Here is a 22,766-nt window from a genome sequence, read left to right as displayed (position 1 = left end):
CAACTTATTCTCAGCAACACATCATATGATCATATCAGCACGCACAGCACGAGGTCGCATGCGTAAAAATGAGACGTCAACTCTTGCCTGAGAGTAAAAATACATGCTCAAGTAATCCTTCGAGGGCTTGTTTGATTGAAGAGGAACAGAAGAGATCGAAGAGGAAACAAAGCCGCATGCTCATGTCCTCTTAGCGCCTCTTTATTTGAGCTTTCTGATAGCTTCTCAGCGTGAAAAGTTAGAAGCTCAAACAAACAGGGAAATTCTCGTGCAACTTCTGGAAAGTTGGAAGCCCAAAAAAATTGAGTTTACATGGAAAGTTGGAAAACTCAGTTTTGTGAGCTTTTCGTAGTTTTTTGAGCTCAGGAAGGTAAACACATCTTCTATAAGCTAGTGTTAGCTTTTCAAAAAAAATCCAATAACAGCTTTTTCATAATAAGCTAGTGTTGGCTTTTCAAAAAAAAAATCCAATAACAGTTTTTTCATAAAAATTTAAAAGCTGCAGTTTAAACAAACGGAAGCTGTAGTTTGAACAAACGGACCCTCCCTCGATGCCTCGGTCCACAGGAAGAACGACGCATCAAAACAAAGCCTGAACAACAAAGATATGCGCTGATGTAGGAACGGTATCCTTTTCCCAGGCTTTTCAATGTCGCTGTGCCCCCATGTGATGACATGGACCAATCCTGCTCCTTTTTCTTTTCATGATTGCCGCGCGTTTTCCGGACGCGATGCGCTGTCGTGCAGCCAAGCACTCCAGCGGTGACGAACTATGCGTGCGTGCATGCCGATGCGATGCGGCGACGACGCAGGAGTCGCGGCATAAAGAGGAGCTTTTGCACTTTCCCTAGGATGGCAGATAGGCCTGATGGATTCTGTCTGTTCTCGCGTTTCAGCCAAAAAAATCTGCACACGTCGTCGTTGTCGTTAGTGACTGAACTGGTTGTTCGTTCCGGGCTAGCTACCGCTGTAGCGTAGCTTTGGGTCGTACGCCGGAAAGCAAGTGAACCTGGAGAGAGATACTTCTGTTCAATCAGCTTTTCAAAAGAGTGAAAGACCCAATCTTTTCAGATATCTCACTTTTTTGTCTTCAATTTTTTTCATGCGGAGCTTTACGGTTTTACCGTGGCAGAGAATTTTGTTCTTCAATCTTTCACTTCTTTGAGGTCTTTGTAATCGTCTTGCCATTAACGTACCCTTGGAATACAAGTGGAGTGAATGAGTGATACACGAAGTCCCTGAATATTCAGATCCTATCTGTTTTCCAGACAAATGACAAACTCGAATACAGTTTATCAGGTGCACATGTTGGTCGTGCAATAGAGACATTATACGAAACAGTCTGTAGTATACCACCTTCATCTAAGAGTACAGATTACACCGGCGATTTGCACTGATGCCAAATGGTTGCTCAATGTCGAGACAAGATCGATCGTAAGGAAGGTTCAGACCAGCTGGTGGGTGGAGTCGTGGAGAACCTGAGCGCAAGTCGAGCTCACATCCTGCTCTTCCGGACCGGGCCCAGCTCCTTGGCCTTGGCCCTGAGCTCATGCTTCTTGATCTTGCCGGTAGCCGTCTTCGGCAGAGGCCCGAACACCACGGACTTAGGCACCCAGTAGCCGGGCAGCCTCTCGCGGCAGAACCTCATGACGTCGCGCGCCAGCGCCGCCTCGTCCGAGCGGTCCACGCTGTCCTTGAGCGTCACGAACGCGCACGGCGACTCCCCCCACTGCTCGTCAGCGCGCGCCACGACCGACGCCTCCAGCACCGCCGGGTGCAGGTACACCGCCTTCTCCACCTCCAGGCTGCTGATGTTCTCCCCGCCGGAGATGATGATGTCCTTGGCGCGGTCCCTCACCTCGATGTACCCATCGGCGTGCCGCACGCCCAGGTCGCCCGAGTGGAACCACCCGTTCTCGAACGCCTCGGCGTTCGCCTTGGGGTTCTTCAGGTACCCCTTCATGACGCCGTTCCCGCGCATGACGATCTCGCCCATCGTGGTGCCGTCGGCCGGGACCGGTGCCATCGTCTTCGGGTCCACGACGTCCAGGCCCTCCAGGCCGACGTACTGGATGCCCTGCCGAGCATGGAGGCGCGCGCGCTCGTCGGCTGGCAGGCTGTCCCACTCCGGCTTCCAGGCGCACACGGTGGACGGTCCATACGTCTCCGACAGGCCGTAGGTGTGGGTGATGCGGAAGCCGAGCTTGGACATTGATGCCAGGATGGAGGGTGGAGGGGCAGCGCCAGCAGTCATGACATTGACGATGCGAGGCAGGGGGAGAGTGTCTGCCGGAGGGGCGTTGACAATTGTGTTCAGGACGACCGGCGCCCCACAGAAGTGAGTCACACCCTGGTGGGCTATCGCTGAGAAGATGGCCTTCGCTGAAACCTGTCATACAAAGTTTAGAGAAGAAAAATAAATGTCAGTTGCAGATGAGAACAATTTACTAGGTGAATAACATGTTGGTGATTCCTCTCTCATATGTGAATAGGGCGAATTGTGAAGAATTACTTTATTTTATCATGTGATTTGTAAATTTTCATTGCAGCAAACAAGCAAGGTCATGTCCTCAATGACCTTACAATAAAACTTACTCCAAAAGAAATCAGAAACAAGTTTATCAGGAAGCCTAAGCTTTGCCCAAATTATGCTGATCTGGGAAATTCTACAGGTCAACAGCCAAGATGGACATCAAATATTCCGCTTGGCAAACTTGCTTCAAGCAACGCATGTCAAAAAGAGTTCTTGTTAGTACTACTTACTAGCATCTGGAAAAAAAGTTCATTTTCAAATCAAACAAGGAAACCAACCATCAAGCTGGTAACACAATAAGTTTTAGTCAAAGGATAAGAACAGCATTGGTTCAGCTTATGTGAACCTATCCATCCATTCATGTGGGTATGTGGTCATTGCCTCACATGCAAGTCCAATAACCATCAAGCACCTAATGTTTTCCTGAGTCATGTTATATTTGGATACGGTAGTAAAACTTGCGATATGAAGAAAACCTTACTAGTGAGAAACCAAGACTTGAGAAAGAAAGATGAGCAATCGATCAGCCACCTAATGAAAACTTCAAGATACCCTGCTTATAACAGCATAAATACCCATCCTAATTATAGCCTGACAATGTAGCAATGCAGTGCCTACCAAATATTGGTTTCATGTTATGTTTTTCCTTTCCTCACTTTACATATATCATCCAAGTAACAACTTTTATGTTTATACTGCACCACTCTTGAAAAATGTAAGGAAACATTTATCAATAGCAATATAGCGTCCAGTAAAACTTGATCAGTTTTGATCAATTACTATTTAATTATTTACTGTTTTTTAATTCCTCATGGTAATTTGTTGGTATGATGATTTTCTAGGGGCCTTTGCATCAGTCTAAGTGTGTTTTCCAGTTATATGTGCTCTTATTCTTGAAGTTGTGTAAACAATCTTCTATTTGTGTACACATGCTATTCATGAAACATGACATGTCATATATGGTGATCTTCATAAGTATTACCACTTCAGTTTTCTATAGACTTCTACATGTATTTGATAATAAGAAGGTTGGCATATACTTATTTAGAAAAAAAGAAGGTATACCTGACGAAGACATATACTTGTTCCACAAAGAGCAGCAAGCGCCCATGTATAGCACCAGCCATTACAGTGGAACACTGGCAAAGTCCACAAGTAAACAGCGCCTTCGTTCATTCCCCATACCAAAGCACCACTCAGTGACATTAGGTAAGCTCCCCTGTGATGTAATACCACACCCTTTGGATTAGAAGTTGTCCCAGAAGTATAACCTAGTGCAATACTCTTCCATTCATCCTGTGGTGGTTTCCATGCAAACTCTGGATCACCACTTTCCAAGAATGTCTCATACTCGATGGCTCCTTTTCTCAAAGCATCTTGGAGGGCCTCTGGATCACATGTCTGGTCACCAATAACTATAAGAAGTGGCTGTTTGAAAGAACCTTTCTTTTGATCCGCAATAATCCTCAAAGAATCCTCTGCCAGGGAGAAAAATTCTTGGTCAACCATCACAACTTCAGCTGAGGAGTGCTCCAATAGAAATGCAACAGTGGCAGCATTTAGTCGAATGTTGATGCAATTGACCACTGCCCCGGCCATGGGCACTCCAAAATGAGCTTCATAAATTGCTGGGACATTTGGAGCTATTACAGCTACCTATGAGATTCAGGATAAACTAAGAATCAATAAAACATGATAGAATGGATTGAGTGCACATAATCAACAGAAGTTTTATCTAGGACAAAGTAATAGATTGACACAATAGTAGAACATGAACAAACAATACTGTATGAAATATTATTTATGAAATTGTTCTCCTGTACAAGGCAAACAGAGTAATGACTGCAGCTGCCAGGGGCAGATCCAGCATGTATCTATTGGTGTCCCATACTCCCGTGACACCAATGGCTTGCTGCTAATCCAACAAAAATTCTAAATTTTTTAGATAAAAGAACTAGGTTCCAGCCTTTTACAAAAGTATGTATACAACATCCAAAAATTATTACAGAGTTCTAATTTTGTTACATGATGACACAAAACTAAGCACAAATTCTATGATTACACTGCCAGCCGTGCTTGGTAAAAATTTGCTTTGCCATCAATGGCAAACTCTAAATATACATAGCAAACAATGCTTATAAAGTTATAAATAGGTACATTTTTCTATATTCTCTAGGAGTGACACCAGTGGCAAATGTTTCTGGTCCACCCCTGGCAGCTGCTGAGAGTTTCCTTTTACATTGGCAGATGGTGGTGGTGGATAGGCCTTTCAATACATCTCTACATCAAAACTTCACCACAACATCCCCAAACAAGCCAGGACCATTGTCAAACGCAATAAGCAGTGATTTCAGAACATGGAAGCTATGTTGAAACAATATATTCTTATCTTAATTTAGGAAGTTTTACAGACCATAGTTCTAAGGGCCTGTTTTCTTCCACCTTGCTAAACTTTAGTTGCTAAAAGTTGCTAAACTTTAGTTGCTAAACTTTAGCAAAGCTGTTTGGATACTCTTGCTAAAAGGCATTTAATGAGCTGTAAAAGGACCTATCTACCCTTATTAAAGGTGCGCAGGAGGGGGGAGACAAGCAATAAATGAGGGGTATATGTTGTCCAGCCCACCTTTTAGCAAGTTTTAGCAACCAAAAACTTGCTAAAGTGCTAAACTTTAGCAACTCAACTTTAGCAAGTTTTAGAAAGAGTGTTTTGCAGTTTAGCAGCTCAAAGTTGCTAAACTTTAGCATCTAAAGTTTAGCAAGGTGGAAGAAAACAGGCCCTAAGACCTGAATGTACGCAAACGAAAATGGTACAGCATTCCAGATCTACTCTGGTAGAGCAATAGCACAGATATGGTAAACGAGAGATAAGTACGGACTGTTTGGGGCCAAGCATGAACATATTGGAGACACTTTGAAAATCCTATTTCACACCCAGAGATGGCATCAGTTGATTTCTGCCAAAAGGCATGTCAGTATTTCAGATTATTTCAGCTAGCATGTGACGCGTCAAATATGTCATGTGTTTGCGCATACAGGAAACATGAGGTGAAAGGGCGAACTAAGTTTTCAGGGTGTACGGCTGCGGGTACTGAGGAGTGAAGAACCACAACATTTACTCATTTGGCCAAGCATCCACTGCCAACATGATAGGACAAACCATCTGTTTTAGCCTTTCAGCGGTAATTCAGGAGTTGACAGCCTAATTTATCAACACACTTATCAACACACCCTTTTGCTTTCGTGGCAGGTTTTCAACAGCATAACCATTTATTGTTGAAATTTTTACTACTACCGTTTCACAGTGAAGTGTAAGTTTTCTCTCCGTTCACATCTCAGAATTTAAAGTCAGAAGATCCATGGAAGAAGAAGACTAGGCAAACAGGAGAAATGAGCGGGAAGAGATGGAGGGCGCACCGTGCTGCCGTGGCCGACGGATCGGCGCGCGAGGGCGGAGGCGAGGCGTCTGCACCGGCGGTAGGTGTCGGCCCAGGTGTAGCGCACGGGCCCGTGCACGACGGAGGCCCTGGCCGGGTGGGTCAGCGCGGCGCGCTCGAGGAACCACAGCGGCGTGAGCGCCGTGTAGTTGGCGTCGTTCCGCGGCAGGTCGTCGATGTCCCGCTCCACCGCCATCTCCGCGCCACCACCACCAACGCCGGGCCCTCGGTTGAGCCCGCGGCGTCGCTTTGACCTGCCTTGCCTGCGGGGATGGTGGGGGGATCGGAACCGAAGGGAGAAAGAGTCCGAACAAGTGGGGGCGGGGGGCGCCTCGCTCGCGTTTTTATATGTGTTTTTGGGCAGCCGGCAGGCGGGACAAACCCCGGCGCCCGGCGTGGGCGTGGGCGTGGGCGTAGCGCGCGGTGTGAGGGAGGCGGGGGATGAGGAGCGGGTGGTGGGGATCGGCTGCGGGGGCAGCCCCGTGGCATGGGTTTTTGCGGGTTTTTTAGTGGCGGCGCACGGCGCTGGGCGTGTGTCCGAGGCTCCGAGCGGGTAGGTTGGTGGGTGGCTCGCGGGTCGCGAGGCGGCGGGTGGTGGCGAGCGCCGTGGCAGGCCGATCACGTTGGGGTTGGGAGAGCCCGGGAATTTCTGCTGTTTGTTTAGGCAGGGGCTGCCTGGAGCGGCGTACAGTTTTGGGTGGCAGATCTTGCGATGTGATTGCTTGCTGTTAGGATTAAGGCTGATGGTCTGAGATCCAGACTATAAACCCGCACCAAACCCACTACTCTGCTGCTCGTCAATTAAACCACATCACATCAATCTGCATGCCTCAAAAACGGAACTACACCAATCCGCCAGCGATTTCACACCAAAACCAAACTGAACTTGTGGTCTTCACCTGATTCTCTAACCATACATCCTGTGGTAGCTTGCTTGCGCCAGCTTGCGTGTAAACTATCGTTTGAAAGGAAATATGGTGCTGCCACCGCAAGCCAGTAAGAACAAAAATGAACCGACACATACAGCAACAAATGAAATCTAGAGGAGGAAGCAGTGGGAACTCCGAGCGAATCTCCGCTCTGCTGCACTGACTAGCTACAATTTCGGGATGGAGTAGATACTCCAGAGCCTGCTGCCCCTGCTCCTCGCCTCCTTCAGCTGCTCTCCGTCTCCAGCCCGCCGCGCGCAGGGCAGCCGCTCCTCGAGTCCTTCGCCCCTGCTCTCGTGGCTGTGGCCGCCCGCCAGAGAAGTGACCAGTAGTTGGGGCACCCGAACGTCGTCGGCAGCGGTGGGGGAGTGGCAGAGTGAGGAGTACGACGCGGCGGCGCCGGCAAGATGGGCAAGGACGAGCCCCCGGCGTCGGCGCACTGGGAGACGGAGGGAAGATGTGGAAGGGGGTCGCGAGTCGGGGTTAGAGCAACCGGCCGTTTGGATCGAACCAGGCCGGACCAATCTATTATGAAAGAAAACCACACCAAACCAGCCTACTAAACACCTCAGCCTGTTTACCACCGAACTAATTAAGCCCAAGTAACAGAACCAGTCCATTAAAACCGGGCTTAGCCCGAACCATTAGCAGGCTTAGTTAGGATGTAGGATGGTGAATTGGTGATCGCGATTCCTTCGCGAATGCATGAATTGCATGCTGGGATCCTAAAAGGCTGCTTCCTCAAGAAAAAAACAAAGAAACGGGGAACAGTTGCCGGATTAATCAATCCAGATAGCGACAGATGTCTTTGTTGCGCTTGTAGAACAGCTCCAGCTACGACCATGGGCACTATGCATATCTCGCAGATCTCACTGTGCATGCTTCCCTTTGGTGTTACCGAAAGGGCACGCGGCGCCACGGCAAACTCCACTGCTCCCTGATAGAGAGGCTGAAACGAGCCGTGCAATATTTTTTTTTGCGGACAGCTGTATCGTAGAAATATGTTCTTCGTGCCCTGTAAGGCTCAAGTTGTCAAACATTTTGATGCGGACGAAACTAGACTGTTGGTTTCAAAAAAAAAAAAACTACACTGCACGTCCTTGTCGGATTAGCACTGGCTCGCCGGTCGCTTTTGCCTGATCACCTCTCGATGGATCAGGGGCATTTGGATCGGAGCTGGGCGCCACGCTTGACTCGCCGTCGCGAAAATTCTTCGGCAGCAGCCAGTACCGACGCTTGGAGAACATATACAACTCCGCGGATTAAGCTGAACAGATCGGGTTGGGGAAAACTCATCGTCTTCTTTGTCGGGCCAAACAAAAGAAAATTGCAAGTGGGGCAGCTACCATCCTCTGTTATCAATCTGTCGCCGTGATGCGAATGGATTTTTCAAACAAGGATATGATCGGCCGCCTCCGCGAGACGAAATCCAAACGATGCGCACCGTGACCTGTTCCAACGTGGCAAGAACGGATGGACGTAGAGAACGTCAGCACGCGACTTCCACCTCCGTTTCTTGTACAAGTAAGTGTGCATGGCGATTGGAACTGGAATCCCTCATCGCAGGTCAACACGAGAAGCTGCTCGTGCAAGCGACCGTTCTCAAGAAACAAGAGAGAGAATGAAGAATGGCAAACATGGTCTCCTTAGCACATGGCAGCAGCGACCACTCTGCTCCAAACTGTAAAATACAGATCTGATCTGAATCTCTGAAGGATACAACTGAATAAAGCACAAAGTAATCAACCTCTGTGCATATTTTGAAATCCCAGGACTTTGAAGGTACTTCGCCGGTGAAATTTCTGGTTTCCTTTATGTAACGACGTCGGCCCAACCATTTTCCTTTTCCCCTGTACTATACTCCTGTCTCAGCACCAGGGTTCACACCTTCACATCCTGCTCTTCTTGACAGGCCCCAGCTCCTTGGCCTTGGCTCTCAGCTCGTTCTTCTTGATCTTCCCCGTGGCCGTCTTGGGCAGCGGCCCGAAGATCACCGACTTGGGCACCCAGTACCCCGGCATCCTCTCCCGGCAGAACCGCATGATGTCGTTCGCGGTGTCCTCCGTGCCGTCAGCGGCTCCGTCCTTGAGCGTCACGAACGCGCACGGCGACTCCCCCCACCGCTCGTCGGCCCTGGCGACAACCGAGGCCTCGAGCACCGCCGGGTGCATGCACACCACCTTCTCCACCTCCAGGCTGCTGATGTTCTCCCCGCCTGAGATGATCACGTCCTTCATCCGGTCCCTCACCTCGATGTACCCATCGGGGTGCTTCACTCCCAGGTCGCCCGAGTGGTACCACCCGCCCGCGAACGCCTCCGCGTTCGCCTCGGGGTTCTTCAGGTAACCCTTCATCACGGCGTTGCCGCGCATCACGATCTCGCCGTAGGTCTTGCCGTCGGCCGGGACGGGCGCCATCGTCTTCGGGTCCACCACGTCCAGCCCTTCCAGCGCGATGTACCGGATGCCCTGCCGGCAGTGCAGACGGGACCGCTCCTCCAGCGGCAGCTCGTCCCACTCGGGCTTCCACGCGCACACCGTCGAAGGCCCGTAGGTCTCCGACAGGCCGTACGTGTGCGTGACTCGAAAGCCGCGGATGGACAGCGCGGCGAGAAGGGACGGCGTCGGGGCGGCTCCGGCCACGTTGACGTTTACGACGCGGGGGAGCGGCAGGAACGTCTCGCTTGCCGGAGCGTTGATGAGGTTGTTGAGCACGACCGGTGCAGCACAGAAGTGCGTCACACCTAGCTTCGCAATGCCATGGTATATAGCTTTCGTGCTCACCTGCAAATTGCAAAATGGTGTTTGAATTACTACAGCCCAAATGAATTGCACGGCAAGTTTTCTTGCTTTTTTTCACCCTGAAGTTGAGTAGATGTAGCTGAAACTAAAAATGCATTCCGCATAATTTCATAATACACTTGGGGACCAAAATGTGGTCCAGGACAGATGGTTAACGTACCTGGCGAAGGCATACGCTCGTTCCACAGAAGGCTGCCAGCGCCCAAGTATAGCACCAGCCATTGCAGTGGAACATGGGCAGAGTCCACAAGTAAACAGCCCCTTCAGGCATTCCCCACACCATAGCAACACTGAGCGCCATGAGATAGGCACCGCGGTGATGCAGCACGACGCCTTTTGGGCTGGAAGTAGTCCCCGAAGTGTAGCCTAGGGCGATGCTCTGCCATTCATCCTTTGGTGGCTTCCAGTTGAACTCTGGGTCACCAGTTTTCAGAAACTCTTCATACCCTATAGCTCCCTTTCCTAGAGCATAGTGCAGGGACTTTGGATCACAGGTTGGGTCACCAATAACGATCAGGATAGGAGGCCTGAAAGCTGATTTCTTCTTCTCGGTGATTATCTTTAGGGATTCTTCAGCGAGGGTGAAGAATTCTTGGTCCACCATCACAACTTCTGCTACAGAATGCTCAAGAAGGAATGCTATTGTCTCGGCATTTAACCTGATATTGACGCAGTTCACTACAGCTCCGGCCATTGGAACGCCAAAATGAGCTTCATAAACTGCTGGGACATTTGGGGCTATTACAGCAACCTAAGCAAAGAAAAAGATTCAGTTTATTACAATTCAAGCACAAATTGTTTCCAAGATAATCAAAATGCTTCCTCTTTCTTAAGGACCTCAGGAATCATACAGCCACAATGTTTATTTTAGTAGCTAAATAATCATCCAATTAATTTTATCCTAATGGTCCCCCCCCCCAAAGGTGCAGTGGACTGACCGATGAGCAAATATACATTGGAGAAAATGTATAGGCCATCATTAGACAAGTTTTTTTTTTCTTCATGAGAAATGGCCTTTTTTTCAAGGCTAGATGCTGCCCTCAAGTCTCAACAGGTTGATAGAGACAAGACCCAAAGTCAAGACCAAAATGAGATAGGCTTATCTTTTATTTTGACCAAAAACAGCAAGCTGTCGTATTTCATTTTGATGAGGAAAGCTACTGCCACTAGACTAGTATTGATAACAGGCGCCTTCTAAAAGCAACCAGAATACCACAACTTAGTAGCCTAAAAACAAGATGCAACCATCTGGGGCCACTTGCTACTGACATGGCCTGGACAATTCCATTGCATCTTGAATATGCAAACGATGTATGTATCTGAGTAGTTAATCCAACATAAATGGGCATCTCAAGCTATCACTGGACTGCAGTGTTCTACAAACAGGGGAGGACCCCCTGCTTCCTTTTTTTGGAAAGCAGTCGTCGTTTTCTTTCTTTGCGAAATGGAAAACAGTCGTTAACTACTACTCCATTGGGCAAGAGTAGGAGATCTAACGCAACATGAATACATGATAATAGCATAATGGTAACATGCAACATGTACGAATTGACGATCAAATACAGTCAAATACATACATCAGAGAACTACAAGAGGAACCATGCAATGTTTTTTCCTTCAAAAAATAAAGATGGTGAAATTCATCTTGCAAAGGTAGGAATCAGTAACAGGTCCTTCCACTAGTTGGAAACAGGGCCCATCTTTTTGCATATAAATTTGCAGTCAGGTCACTGTCAAAGTCCCCACGAACGAAATTTTAGCATTTTACCCTATGAATGCAACTCATATTATAATTCAAAAGTTCCTAAAAAAGACACGATACCGTTCACAAACGCCTATATGCTTGGGGGAAAACAGGGACCCGCTTATCAAAAAAGGATTCCCCAAAGAAGAGGAGGAAATAGAAGGAAGCTGAGTGATCTCACCGTGCTTCCGTGGCCGACGGATCGGCGCGCGAGGGCGGACGCAAAGCGGCGGCACCGGCGGTAGGTCTCGGCCCAGGTGTAGCGCATGGGGCCGTGCACGACGGACGCCCTGCCCGGCTGCGCCAGCGCGGCGCGCTCCAGGAACCAGAGCGGCGTGAGCGCCGTGTAGTTGGCGTCGTTCCGCGGCAGGTCATCGATGTCCCGCTCCGGCGCCGCGGACACGGACCCCCAAGAACTCATCCTTCCAACTCTGTCTCTCCCTCTCTCTCCAAGATCGTGACGAGGCGGCGACTGGGTGCCGTATCAGTGTGGAAAGCGTGAGGCGAGGAGAGAGTGGAGATAGGAGGCGATGCGATGCGACGGCGCTCGGCGAGCTCACTGCCATTTATAGCTCGGAGTGAAGAAGACAACCGCGGCGCCGTGCGGGCGACCTGTTCGCCAGGACACCCCGTCCGATCAGGAACGGACGCTCGGGATCGTTCCCTGAGCCGCGACGGACTTGCAATTGGACTTCGCCTTCGCCAGACCCGCGGAATGGGCCTGACGAGCTTTACGTACGTGGGATGAGATTGGACACGCGTACCCTGCTCTGTACCGGCGGGCCCTTGGGCTCCGCCTGCTTTAATTATTACTAGAGGCTGATAATCGCTATGGGCCAAATATGTCTGCGATCTTCAGATTTGATTCCAGTGCAGTGCAGTACTGCGAGTCCGCGATCCCTGAAGGGCGATCCTGAATTCCGAAAGCCACCTACTACCAGGTAGCACCCCCTCAAAAAAAAAAAAAACTACCAGGTAGCAGCGAGCCAGCGAGCGCTCCATCGAAATCGGGGACGCCTGAAGACTCTGTGCTAGAGAGGAGACGGCAGTGGCACTGTGGCAGTGTCTCTTTCTTTCTTTCTTTCTTTCGTGACAGGCCCTGATGAAGTGGACAACTATGATGATCTGGCATCATCCGAGTGTGAGGTAAGAGCTGATGCAAGCGGACGCAAGTTGGCGGCATCCGCTCGTGACTCGTGAGCCCACAGAGGCCCCCCTGTCCTGGTCCAACGCATCATCGAAATTTGGCGGCGGAAGTGTGCCAAATGTTCACGAAACGGTTTGAGCGTGTGGTATTTGCTTTCGAAAGGAAGTTTGCATACGAGAGCCTTTGCTCCGGTGCAAAAACGAGAGCGCGCGCATGATACCTCTGACTCTGAGACCACAATGCAATATCGTGTGGGCTAAAATGCCTGGGATATCGTCGGACTCGAGCATTATCATCGTATCGTGTTCGTGTAAATGATACCTTTCCTTCTTAATTTGTCGACACATCAGTGATTATCTTACGTGGCAAATAATCAATGTGCATGATAATTTCCAATAAGAATAGTCTTTCAAAAATACGTGGGCCACAGGCCCACAGCGGGACGCTATGCGAGTTGAATTGCCTCGCTTGAATTGCTTGCTGGCTTATCTAGAGTTGGGAATTTTAATGGTGTTCCCAACGCCTACGGCTACTAGCTGCTTTGGCGATGGCGTAGCGAACGCGGGTTCCCAGAAGGCGTTTCATGCTTGTAAAGCCGCTTCTGTTGACCACTGGGCCGGGCTTGCATGCGTGAACGATACTGCTGTGCAACTACCAAGGGCGTAAATAGGAGGAAGGCCTAAATAATGGGCTGAGCTGCTATCCCCTAAAATAATGGATTTCAGCGCTGGCCCAGGAGGGCAGTACGTGCGGCCTCGCCCGACAGCCCACCCGTTTGCACATGGTCCGTGCAATGGCAGTTGGACCCATGGGTGCAGGTTTGGCACCCAAAGTGTGCACGTGGGTGTAAAATTTTAGCCATGAGTTCAGAACCAATCCGATATGTATTGAGATGGATCAGGAGTGGGTGAAAGATTTCATCCATGGATACCAACGGTACTCATCTATTAAGATCTTAATCCCTAAATCTTGCCAAAATTAAATTAGTACTAATACCAGGATCGTGCCCGTGCGTTGCTACAGGCAAAAAAAAAAAACTATCGTGAGCATAGATAGTTTAGAACGGTACGTAATGCACACAATAAAAATCAGTTTAGAATGGTACAGAATGTCACATAACAGTTTAAAATTGGGTTTTCTAAAATGGAGTTTGCATGCTACACATAATTCAAGAACTACAATGATATTTTCAACAGGTTCGTAGTTCTTGAGTATCTCAACTGTACAGTCTTCCAAGCAGTATCATGTTTCACCACTAAAGTAACGTAAAATTCAACTAAAGTCCTGACTTTGCCAGTTCCCATGTCATACATGGAGCTGCAAAACAGAGCATCATCTAAAAATTAGAAACATGTATATTTCCTTGAGATCTCATCTTTTTAGTCTAATGGAGATTAAGCTTAGTTTGATGGTCTGAAATTTAATACTTAAAAAGGATTTCACATGACTGAAAGTGCAGATTAAGAATGCAAAACACTAAGCTTCAAAGTCCGTGATTGCCAAGAGCTGAAACACACTACATTGTGTTTACCATGTAACTTCCCCGTGTGCATCCATTGGATTACTGCAGAGAAAGTTTTGAAAAATGGTATGTTAAGCAATGAACAAATCTTGATTGCAGTTATTATAACATTACGTCCATTGAGGAAACAATGTCGTAATATTCTGCCGTAGAAATTTGTATGCATTGATTAGAAGGGAATGAATGAAATGGACATGATTAATAAAAACCTTGACTTACCTCTGCCAGTGCAACAATAGTAATGTCTGAATGAGTGAAACAAGCAGCTGGGTTGCTTAAATGAATCTAGGATGTGGTCCCTTCCAAAGATTTGCTCAGCAACTACATTTGAACAGTCAGCTGAAAAATAAGCACAAATTGGAGACAAATAGATGCAACACCAACCAAACTTGCTTTGCTACGGGCTTAGATCATAATCAAATAAAATAACATCAACTTGATATTCAAACAATTATGAATTTAACCTATAGTGAGAGAAATCATTAACATTAAACATATGTTCCTATTGTGAACCTCCATATTGAATATTGATACTATCATCTGGTAAGTAACTGTACTCATAACTTACCGAACCAGCATAAGCAACAAGACTCTTAATTAGACCTCTTTGAAAAAATTACATGCCCTCACTCAGCAAGGTTTATCGTAGTGGTGAGTGTTCCTATCTCAACAGGTCCTGACCTCCTGGGTTCGATTACAGCTCTTGTGCTCCATTTTTGGTATTTCTCGGTCAATGACAGATAGATGCAGGAAGTTGCTAATATGCTAAACAACAGTCCCCTTTACCATGCATGCGCAGCTGCAGACGCTTTCCAGAAGGAGTGCATATTTAGTCATTCCAGGGAATCTGTTAGGAGGAGTATGATAGCATGGGCAAGCAACAAAGCCTACAGCTCGGCTAGTAATCTTCTCTTCTCATCAACAACCTGAACCTGTTAACTGAAAAAGAATGAAATCAAACACAGGAGAGTGGTCAGTAATAGAAAGTGGCTCGAACCTTTTGTGGTGTTAATGTGGACATATAATGACAAAAATGCAGTGAAAAGGATATCACAAAGACCTGGACAGCGACGGCAACCATTATTCTACGGGCGTAATCTACATTCAAGAAAAACAATGTCTGGGCTACATTTGGTGCCTGGACAGGTGTGTCTTCACATATATATAATCTACAGGTATTATTAGATAGAAAAGCAATAATGCGACTAATGGCACAACAAGATACACAACATGGTCCGATGTGATAATGAAAAATCACACTGCAATGAGCAATAATAGCATAAGCACACTATGCACTTGAAAGTTATTTATCTCTACTTGCAAAAAAAGTAACCACGAGCCTAAATTTTAGAAAGTCTAAATTCATATATTCTTGCAGACTCAAAAATTCATTGACACTAAAATTCCAAAAAAAAATATTTATCTCACCCTGCAAGTTATTTAATCGCATACCTTTTCCTTGCAGGTTCCTCTGATATCCCTTTCTGGCTTCAAACTCAATTGATTTGTCTATGTTTTTTCCTCTGCAGTACAAAATAAAAATTCAGATATTCTTGCAGACTCTAAATGGCTCCAATACTCTTTATGATTAGGAGGAAGATAAAGTCTTTGAACTGTATACTTTAGTAATACCTCCTAAGAACATTGCACAGTGGATGACTGAGATATTCTCGATTCTTGGCCACCAGTAAATAAACCAAAGAGGCATGCTAATGGAACAATTCAGGATCCTACCTTTAAAAAAAAACAATTCAGGAACCACATAATTCTAGCAATCTATAGCGCTGCTATTATATTTGCAGAACCTATCAATCAAAGCCATAACTATTTTTGGTTGTCTGGCTGCGATATTGCAACCTAGTCTAATCTCAAATGTTCAGATCAGATAATATAGCAGTCAGCTTCATGTAGGGGTCATAGAGGAAAGTTGTGCTCTAGTTAAGCCTCTCTCCTGGACAGGCAGGCTGTGTGCGCCTGACTCACCAAACTCACGGCCATCAAGGCAACGCGAAGCAGTCATCCTTAACACGTGCAAAGCAGTCGATCACTCGATCTACATCTTATCAAAAGGAGGAGGAACACGATGGGAATTGACCAGGGGAAGGCACTGAATACGTGGATCAGAAGGGCAAGCGACAAATCAATCTAGAAAAATATAGATCAAGTCGAAGAAACTTACAGGCAAAATTGAGAGGCAGGATGGGGCAGCGGAGAGGGACGTCGATCTTGCCGGTCTTCTCCATGGATGGAGCGGAAGGGAAGGAGCCGACACGAATCACCACCACCGTCACATCCGCAGCTAGGGGGAACAACCCAAGGGGATTGGGGAAGCTGACCGCCGCCGACTCGCCGTGGTCCCGTGGGCCGCCACCAGTTCCTCGTGATCCTTGGGCAGCCGTCGCCTCTGGATATGGGGTGATGATCGGTGGGGACAAGAACGGGCTGGGATCGGTGGGGACAAGGCGGGCGGCTACACACAGGTCGAGGACGATGTCGGGGTCCCTAAGAGACGGGCGCGGCCACGCCGAGCTGGTCGGCCTCCGCGACCCACTGTAGACGTTGACGACCGACTGGAGCAGCATCACATGGAGGTGGGCGAAGGCGAGCGCCCTTCCGTGCTCCTTAGCCGCCGCCGCCTTGTTCCGCTTGTGGGTGGCGGCGGCGACTCGATGGGGCACCTCCTCCCGTTTTCCAAGCGCCGCCGCCGGAATGGATCGTGTGGGAAGCTGTGCAGGGGGCGCGCCGGCGTGGGGCCGTAGAGGGGACGCGCCGGCGTGGGGCGCCCGGAGGTGGCCCGGCGTGGCGGAGGACGGAGGAGATCCAGCAGGGGGCGTGCCGCCCGGGGGATGCTCGGCGCAGTGGAGGAAGGAGGCGGCCCGGCTGGCGGACGGTGGAGGAGGCGCGACCGGGCGGAGGACGGAGGTGCGAGCGGCGTACATCGGGGAGGAGGACCCGCGTTAGGGCTTGGAGAAGGGAGGCGGCAGGGCCGACTTTTTTTGTTTTTTAGCTTTTTCTTTTTTTTAAAGATTCTTAGGCAGGGCCGACTTTTTTTTGTTTTTTAGTTTTTCTTTTTTTAAAAGATTCTTACTTTTTTGGTGAAAATATTTCAAAATCTGTAGCCAAGCTTACACGTCTCGGCGTCAGAGGGTTTGACGTCAAGGTTGTTGCGCCATCGGTGACGTGGGTGCTGATAGGCGCCAAGCTGTTACCCCATAGCTCTTGACATTTCGAATAAAACAAGTATATAATTATTTCGAGAAGCATGCAACAAATCATATTATAGTTCAGTTGGTTAAGATTTGAATATCTTTTGTTACATTTTATTCTTATCCTAAAGGTTTGAGTTCGAACCTCAACATTGAATTTCTTTTGCTACATTTTATTTTTTTTCTCCCTCCCTCCTCCGCTAGTGTGGCAACGAAGGGAAGGAGAAAAAAAGTTGAGAAAAAAACGGAGCGAGACCCTTCAGAGCATTAGTCTGTAGGGTCTGCAACCTAGGAGGAGCTATAGGTTTTTCAGCGTGCTACCACCATGGAATCACGCCGCATGGATCCAAGCAAGTCCTTTGGCTCTGCATGCATAATGTCCAAAGGGAGCCTAAAATGTCCAGACGAGCTGCTCCCGATCTGCTGGAAAGTTGTAGTCGTGATGGCATTCGTGGTGACGGAACAATATTGTATTTTTGTTGCAGTTCTCCTTCGGGAGGGAAGAAGTCAGTGTGCGTATTCACAGTTTTCACACCTGGTGCACTGTCATTTGCTAATCTCTATAATCTGTCGAAAGTGAGAAATTGACATATTTTCGTTTGAACAATGTGCAAAATTTGTAAATGCAGGTCAGCAGTGTCATCATAGGATTTTGTTCTTGGGCCCTCAGTGCCCTCAGTGCGGCAACGAAGGTCTCCCTCGCTCCCTTTTTTTCTCAACTTTTTTTGAAGTTGCCGCGCTCGCGAAGGGAGGGAGAAAACAAAATAAAATGTAGTAAAAAAATTCAATGCTAGGTTCAAATCTAAACCTTTGGGATAAGATGTATGCATCCTAACCAGCTAAACTGTAATGTGGTTTGTTGCATCCTCCTCGGAATAATTATACTTGTTTCATTCCAAAAACTTGGCGCCAAGATCTACGACGCCAAGCTTGGCGCTATCGACGCTGGCGCCAAGCCCCCTGCCATATCAGCACCCACGTCACCGACGGCACAACGACCTCGGCGCCAAACCCTCTGGCGCCGAGACGTGTAAGCTTGGCGCCAGCGTGGATGGCGCCAAGCTAAGGGTCCAGATTTTGAAATATTTCCACCAGGAGCCTATTTGTGAGAATCTTTCAAAAAAGGGCTAAAAAATAAAAAAGTTGGGTGGCAGGGGTGGGGCGGCGGGGGTGATGGGGAAGGAGTGGCGACAGGAGCCAAGGGATCGTGGGACGAGGAAGCGGACGGTGGAGGGCAGGAGGAGCGATCGAAGGGCTCGCGATCAGTTTTTAGCGGACCAAAACCGCGTCGGGGCACGGTACTACGACATTTTGTCAGCTTATTCGGTTTTTAGCTGTAGAGATTTTGGACTCTGGATGTTCAATTGTTGGTATATCATGAACTATAAGGTGAAATTTTAAACTAATACCTTACCGAAGTTGAATTGTCGATGTATCATGTAATATTATTAGATAAAAGTTTGGTTTGGTGCAATTGCTAGACTAACTTTTTTTAATCAAACATTAAAGTTTGGTTCCCTAAGTCTTTGCTCAAATTGTATTTTGTATGTCAAGTTCGTGTTATATTACTTGACATAGTATGACCACGTGTGTATATTTTGTAAATTTCTACTGCTTTGAATAGATCCAGTGGATCCGGACACCCGACAGGTGCGGTGCAAAAATCCACCCGTTAGACATTATAGGTGTAGGTGCAAACAGATATGACGGGTTTCATCATGGGTGAGTTTTGCACCACTCGCACTCCGACCCAACCCATTGAAATCCCTACGTGCAACCGGGAATCCGAAGATAGGTACACTATTCACCTCCTAATATTTGAGATTCGTGCGGTGGGCTGCACAATTTCCTTCCTCCTTCCATCATCACCTTCTCTCGTTGCTCGTCGCGTTGCTATCGGGGTAAAGTCGGGGAAGGAGGAAGCTGTGTAGGTGTTTAAACTCGGCAACCTACCGAGGGGTGCCCGAGGTAGTGTTTTTGTTAGTGGGGCTCGTTAAGATCAGGAACTCGAAGGTAAACGCAGATACACGATTTAGACAGGTTCGGGTCGCTATATTGCATAATACCCTACATCATGTGTATTGGTTGAATTGAATTGCCTTGGAGGGGATCCCTACCTCACTTTATATTGCCGAGGGCAGGGTTATAGGTCGGTTGTTCACAAGAATACTAGTCAGATTCGACTAGATGAGTTCTACTCTTACTGCTACGAGTACTTTCCTAATTCTCGACTAGCTCCTGTCTTACCACGTAGACTACATCGTCCTGCGCTATAGTCTCCATGTCAGATATGTTTCGTTGTCTAACCTTATATTTTGGACTGTCTAAATCTTTTGGTGGGTCATAGATGTATGTATGACAAATCCCGAGTACTTTTTAGTTAGAATGCAGCAGTTTTGAGTACTTTTGTAGGCTTCACCGACCAGTTTTGGTACTTTTTAAGTACTTTATTGGATTGAGTCTTCAAAGGTACCCGAGCATTGGGGGTTAGCGAGGGCGGCGGTGAGCAGGGGCGGCCGGCGCGATCGAGGTGGTGGACGAGGGGGTGGGGAAGAAGAAGGAGATAAGAAGATGGGCCTGTAATCTTATCTTTCGTTTGTCTGGGAGGAGCCCCCGTGCAACGCGCGTGGCGACAGACTGTTTTGTGCCGCGCGCGACGGAAGTAGTGGCGCGGAGCCGCGGACGGCGAAGCCTCCCCTGCTCTGCTACTGGTCCGCTGCTACTCTGCTGCTTTGCCTTGACACGAGGCTCGGGACGGGAATCTCGAGGAAGGAGCACGGCGGAGACACCAAATTTTGACTCGTTTCTTCGGAGCTCGTTCTTCAGCAGTCGTAAGTCTACTTCTAGAAGATTTCAACTAGTTTCGAAAGAAGAAGATTTCAAGTGGGAATTTGAATACTCTTTTTACTGAATCTATTTAGATTTCGCATGGAAGTAATTTGTTCAATTGTTCGTCGACAAAGCAGAAGCGATGAATTCTGCGTCTGTCTCTTTCTGAACACACATGATGCCTCCGTTCGTGATCGCTGCAGAGTCATGGTGGTTGCATCAGCCTTGCATTCAGGCGCAAGCAAACCTGCGCCCCGGAAGCAACTGACGTGCGAGGCTGAATTAAGGCGCAAGTGAGCCTGACACCTCCCTGTTCGTCGCAAAAGTCTGTATCCATTCAGTTCCGTTCAGGATCGTACAGTCGACCGTAGAAGCTTGAAGAACAGAGGCGAAAGCAAAATTTACAATGTCAGTGCGACCGTGCCAGCATCGAGACTCATTTGGAAGGGCCTCTCTCAACATTACATGATGCAGCCCTCGATGAAACATCTGGTCTAGTCCTATAATTACATGGCAAGTTTCGGTTGCGCTATCTCAGCTCATCACATGCAAGTCGCATCATGCCATCGTACATGCATTTTGACAGGCTACATGATCATAACAGGCATTCATTGGGACAGAGAGAGGAAACGAAAAGAAGATGGAAAAATGAAGACGATTAGATGATCAGAACGCCTACTCGATCGGCTCATGGACCAGAGGAAGGTGATCAGAACAGCCAATGGGGCGTCTTCTTGGGCGCCACGCGCTCCTCGATGGTCCGCAGGCTCGGCTTCCACCCCCTGCTCGACAGCTCCCGGCTCAGGAACTCCGGCCGGTGCTCCTCGAACCCGTCCGGCCTCGCCTCCTCCTTCTCCTCCTCCGGGGACTCCGCGGTCTCCTCGCGCCGCGCTGGCACGTCGGGGGCAGCCTCCTCGCGACCCTTCTTGGACGACAGCTTCCGCCGCAGGCCGGGCATCGACCGGGAGCGCGCCAGGGACCTCGCCGCCGACAGCGCGCGCCGCGCCTCGTCGGCCGACACCTTCCCCCGCGTGGCGGGAAGCAGGACGTACACCCCGCCGGCGCCCAGCACGTGGTCCGCCGGCAGCGGCGCGACCTTGGCCCCGCCGCCTCCGGCGCCGCCCTGCTGGTGGTGGTGTTGCTGCTCCCGCCGCCCCTGCTCCTTGAGCACGCGCGCGTCGACGACGAAGTGGCGCGGGTGGTCCATCATGAGCTCCGCCACGGACACGGGCTCGCTGAGCGCCCGCACGCTCCCGTCCGCCATCACCACCTTCCCTCCCCCGCTCGCCGCCGTCGCGGCCCCGGCCGAGACCAGGTTGCCCATATTACTCACCAATGGGCTGCGGGTGTTCGATCACGCGATCGGGCAGCTGAGCCGAGCGACAGCCAGGTGCTAATGGCGCGCCGGGGGGCGGACGGGTCGGGAGGGTATTAAAACGGTTGGCGGGAGCAAAGAATTCCTCGCGGTTTCCCCCGGTCGCAGGGCCAGGCCGGAAAGCTACAGGTAACTCGAGAGGTTTAGTTGGTGTGGAACGGATGGGCTCGGCACGACGTCAGGAGGAGATGGCGGGTTCGGTTCGAGCCCAGCCGCTCCGCGCGCGCGGGTGAGGTCGTTGCCGCGTTGACTCGTCTCCCACACGGCGCGCGCGCCGCGCAGCACCGGCACGGGGCCTGTGGCTGTGGCTCCCTCCTCGCCGCTCCCTCCGTGCCCCGCGGTGCCGGGCCGCGACGCTGTTCTGAACGCATTCAACTGGCGGAGAAATCAACCGCTGTGGTTAGACCTTGGACCTTCGACGACAGGGCTCAAGTCTCTGTTGGATTCTTCCTAATTTTCTCTGTAGATTCATGGACGTAGGACAGAGCTACGAGTGTGTACGCGAGGCTTCAGATTTCCCCATCCAAGCGTAACAGGCGGGGTGGTAGAGGCATGCGGCACTAGAGCAGGGGAAAAGGGAATTGGAAAGGTGAAAGAAAATTACATGGAAAATAGCTGCCGGATTAGACAGTTTGATTAAAGAAGAAAGGGTGGTGGTCGATTTGGTTGGCAACTGGTAGTGAGTTCGGTCGAGCTGGATGCAAGCGTACTTTTCGTCTCAGCGACGAGGGTGACGTGCGACCACTTTGCCGTTGGGGGCTCCACCCCCTCTCTCTTTATTTTCAGCTCTGGGCTAATAGTACTTGGCATTGGTCATAGTATCTTATGAAATTGCTTGGAGGAGAATCGAAGTCTCCGTTGTGGCGTGGTTGTTGTTTTTTTTTATGAGTATTAGTTGACGGCCAGAATAAAATTTGGCGCCTGTCCGCGTTCCGCACCGGACGTGATCTTTGTGAGCGTGCTCTCATGATTTGTGTTTCGGTAATTAAAAAGAGCAATGATATAATAGCTGGGCCGAGAGCTGGTTTCATAGGCTGTCTGGCTCTGGCAGTTCTGTGGGTTGGTTAAACGAATGTGTGACCCTCTCCTTTTTTTTAATCAGGGATGTCTGATGTGTTTATGAGATGCGGAAATGTTGCTAACTCCATTACTAGATATCGAAAAAACAATCCTCAGGTCAACCAACTGATGTAGGCCAGCACTGGACAAATTTGGACATGCGTGGACAAAATTTGGCAAATGTGAC

The 22,766-nt window shown here is 49.0% G+C and overlaps 4 protein-coding genes across 8 annotated transcripts; all 4 read right to left on the bottom strand.

Moving 5' to 3' along the window:
- Positions 1-1,215: 1,215 nt before the first annotated feature.
- LOC117835973 (acetate--CoA ligase CCL3) lies at positions 1,216-6,301 on the bottom strand. The gene is made up of 3 exons (XM_034715313.2): positions 5,948-6,301; positions 3,599-4,189; positions 1,216-2,389 (listed from the first exon to the last, which is right to left on the bottom strand). Exons 1-3 carry the CDS (start codon positions 6,161-6,163, stop codon positions 1,496-1,498), a joined length of 1,701 nt encoding a protein of 566 aa, XP_034571204.1. The 5' UTR covers positions 6,164-6,301; the 3' UTR covers positions 1,216-1,495.
- A 2,217-nt stretch (positions 6,302-8,518) lies between these two features.
- Positions 8,519-11,990, bottom strand: LOC117835972 (acetate--CoA ligase CCL3). Its single transcript, XM_034715312.1, has 3 exons — positions 11,623-11,990; positions 9,858-10,448; positions 8,519-9,679 (listed from the first exon to the last, which is right to left on the bottom strand). The coding sequence occupies exons 1-3, from the start codon at positions 11,860-11,862 to the stop codon at positions 8,786-8,788; spliced, it is 1,725 nt and encodes a 574-aa protein (XP_034571203.1). The 5' UTR covers positions 11,863-11,990; the 3' UTR covers positions 8,519-8,785.
- Positions 11,991-13,704: 1,714 nt separating this feature from the next.
- Positions 13,705-17,118, bottom strand: LOC117836898 (uncharacterized). Of its 5 annotated transcripts, none has more exons than XM_072291167.1 (5): positions 16,290-17,118; positions 15,743-15,840; positions 15,563-15,633; positions 14,330-15,049; positions 13,705-14,152 (listed from the first exon to the last, which is right to left on the bottom strand). In XM_072291167.1, coding segments are annotated over exons 1-2 (762 nt in total). In that variant the 5' UTR covers positions 17,050-17,118; the 3' UTR covers positions 13,705-14,152; positions 14,330-15,049; positions 15,563-15,633; positions 15,743-15,838. The 5 variants fall into 5 exon arrangements, with proteins under 5 accessions (XP_072147268.1, XP_072147269.1, XP_072147270.1 ...); XM_072291168.1 differs by lacking the exon at positions 15,743-15,840 and having other exon boundaries at positions 13,705-13,905; positions 14,120-14,152; positions 16,290-17,112; XM_072291169.1 differs by lacking the exon at positions 15,743-15,840 and having other exon boundaries at positions 14,330-14,431; positions 14,679-15,049; positions 16,290-17,112.
- Positions 17,119-20,456: 3,338 nt separating this feature from the next.
- LOC117836927 (uncharacterized) lies at positions 20,457-21,673 on the bottom strand. Its single transcript, XM_034716455.2, has one exon. It carries the CDS (start codon positions 21,467-21,469, stop codon positions 20,855-20,857), a length of 615 nt encoding a protein of 204 aa, XP_034572346.1. The 5' UTR covers positions 21,470-21,673; the 3' UTR covers positions 20,457-20,854.
- Positions 21,674-22,766: the final 1,093 nt, after the last annotated feature.

This window comes from Setaria viridis, chromosome 9 (genome assembly GCF_005286985.2).
Source record: "Setaria viridis chromosome 9, Setaria_viridis_v4.0, whole genome shotgun sequence".
In the NCBI taxonomy this organism is placed as follows: domain Eukaryota; kingdom Viridiplantae; phylum Streptophyta; class Magnoliopsida; order Poales; family Poaceae; genus Setaria; species Setaria viridis.
This window is presented reverse-complemented; position numbering and strand designations above follow the sequence as displayed.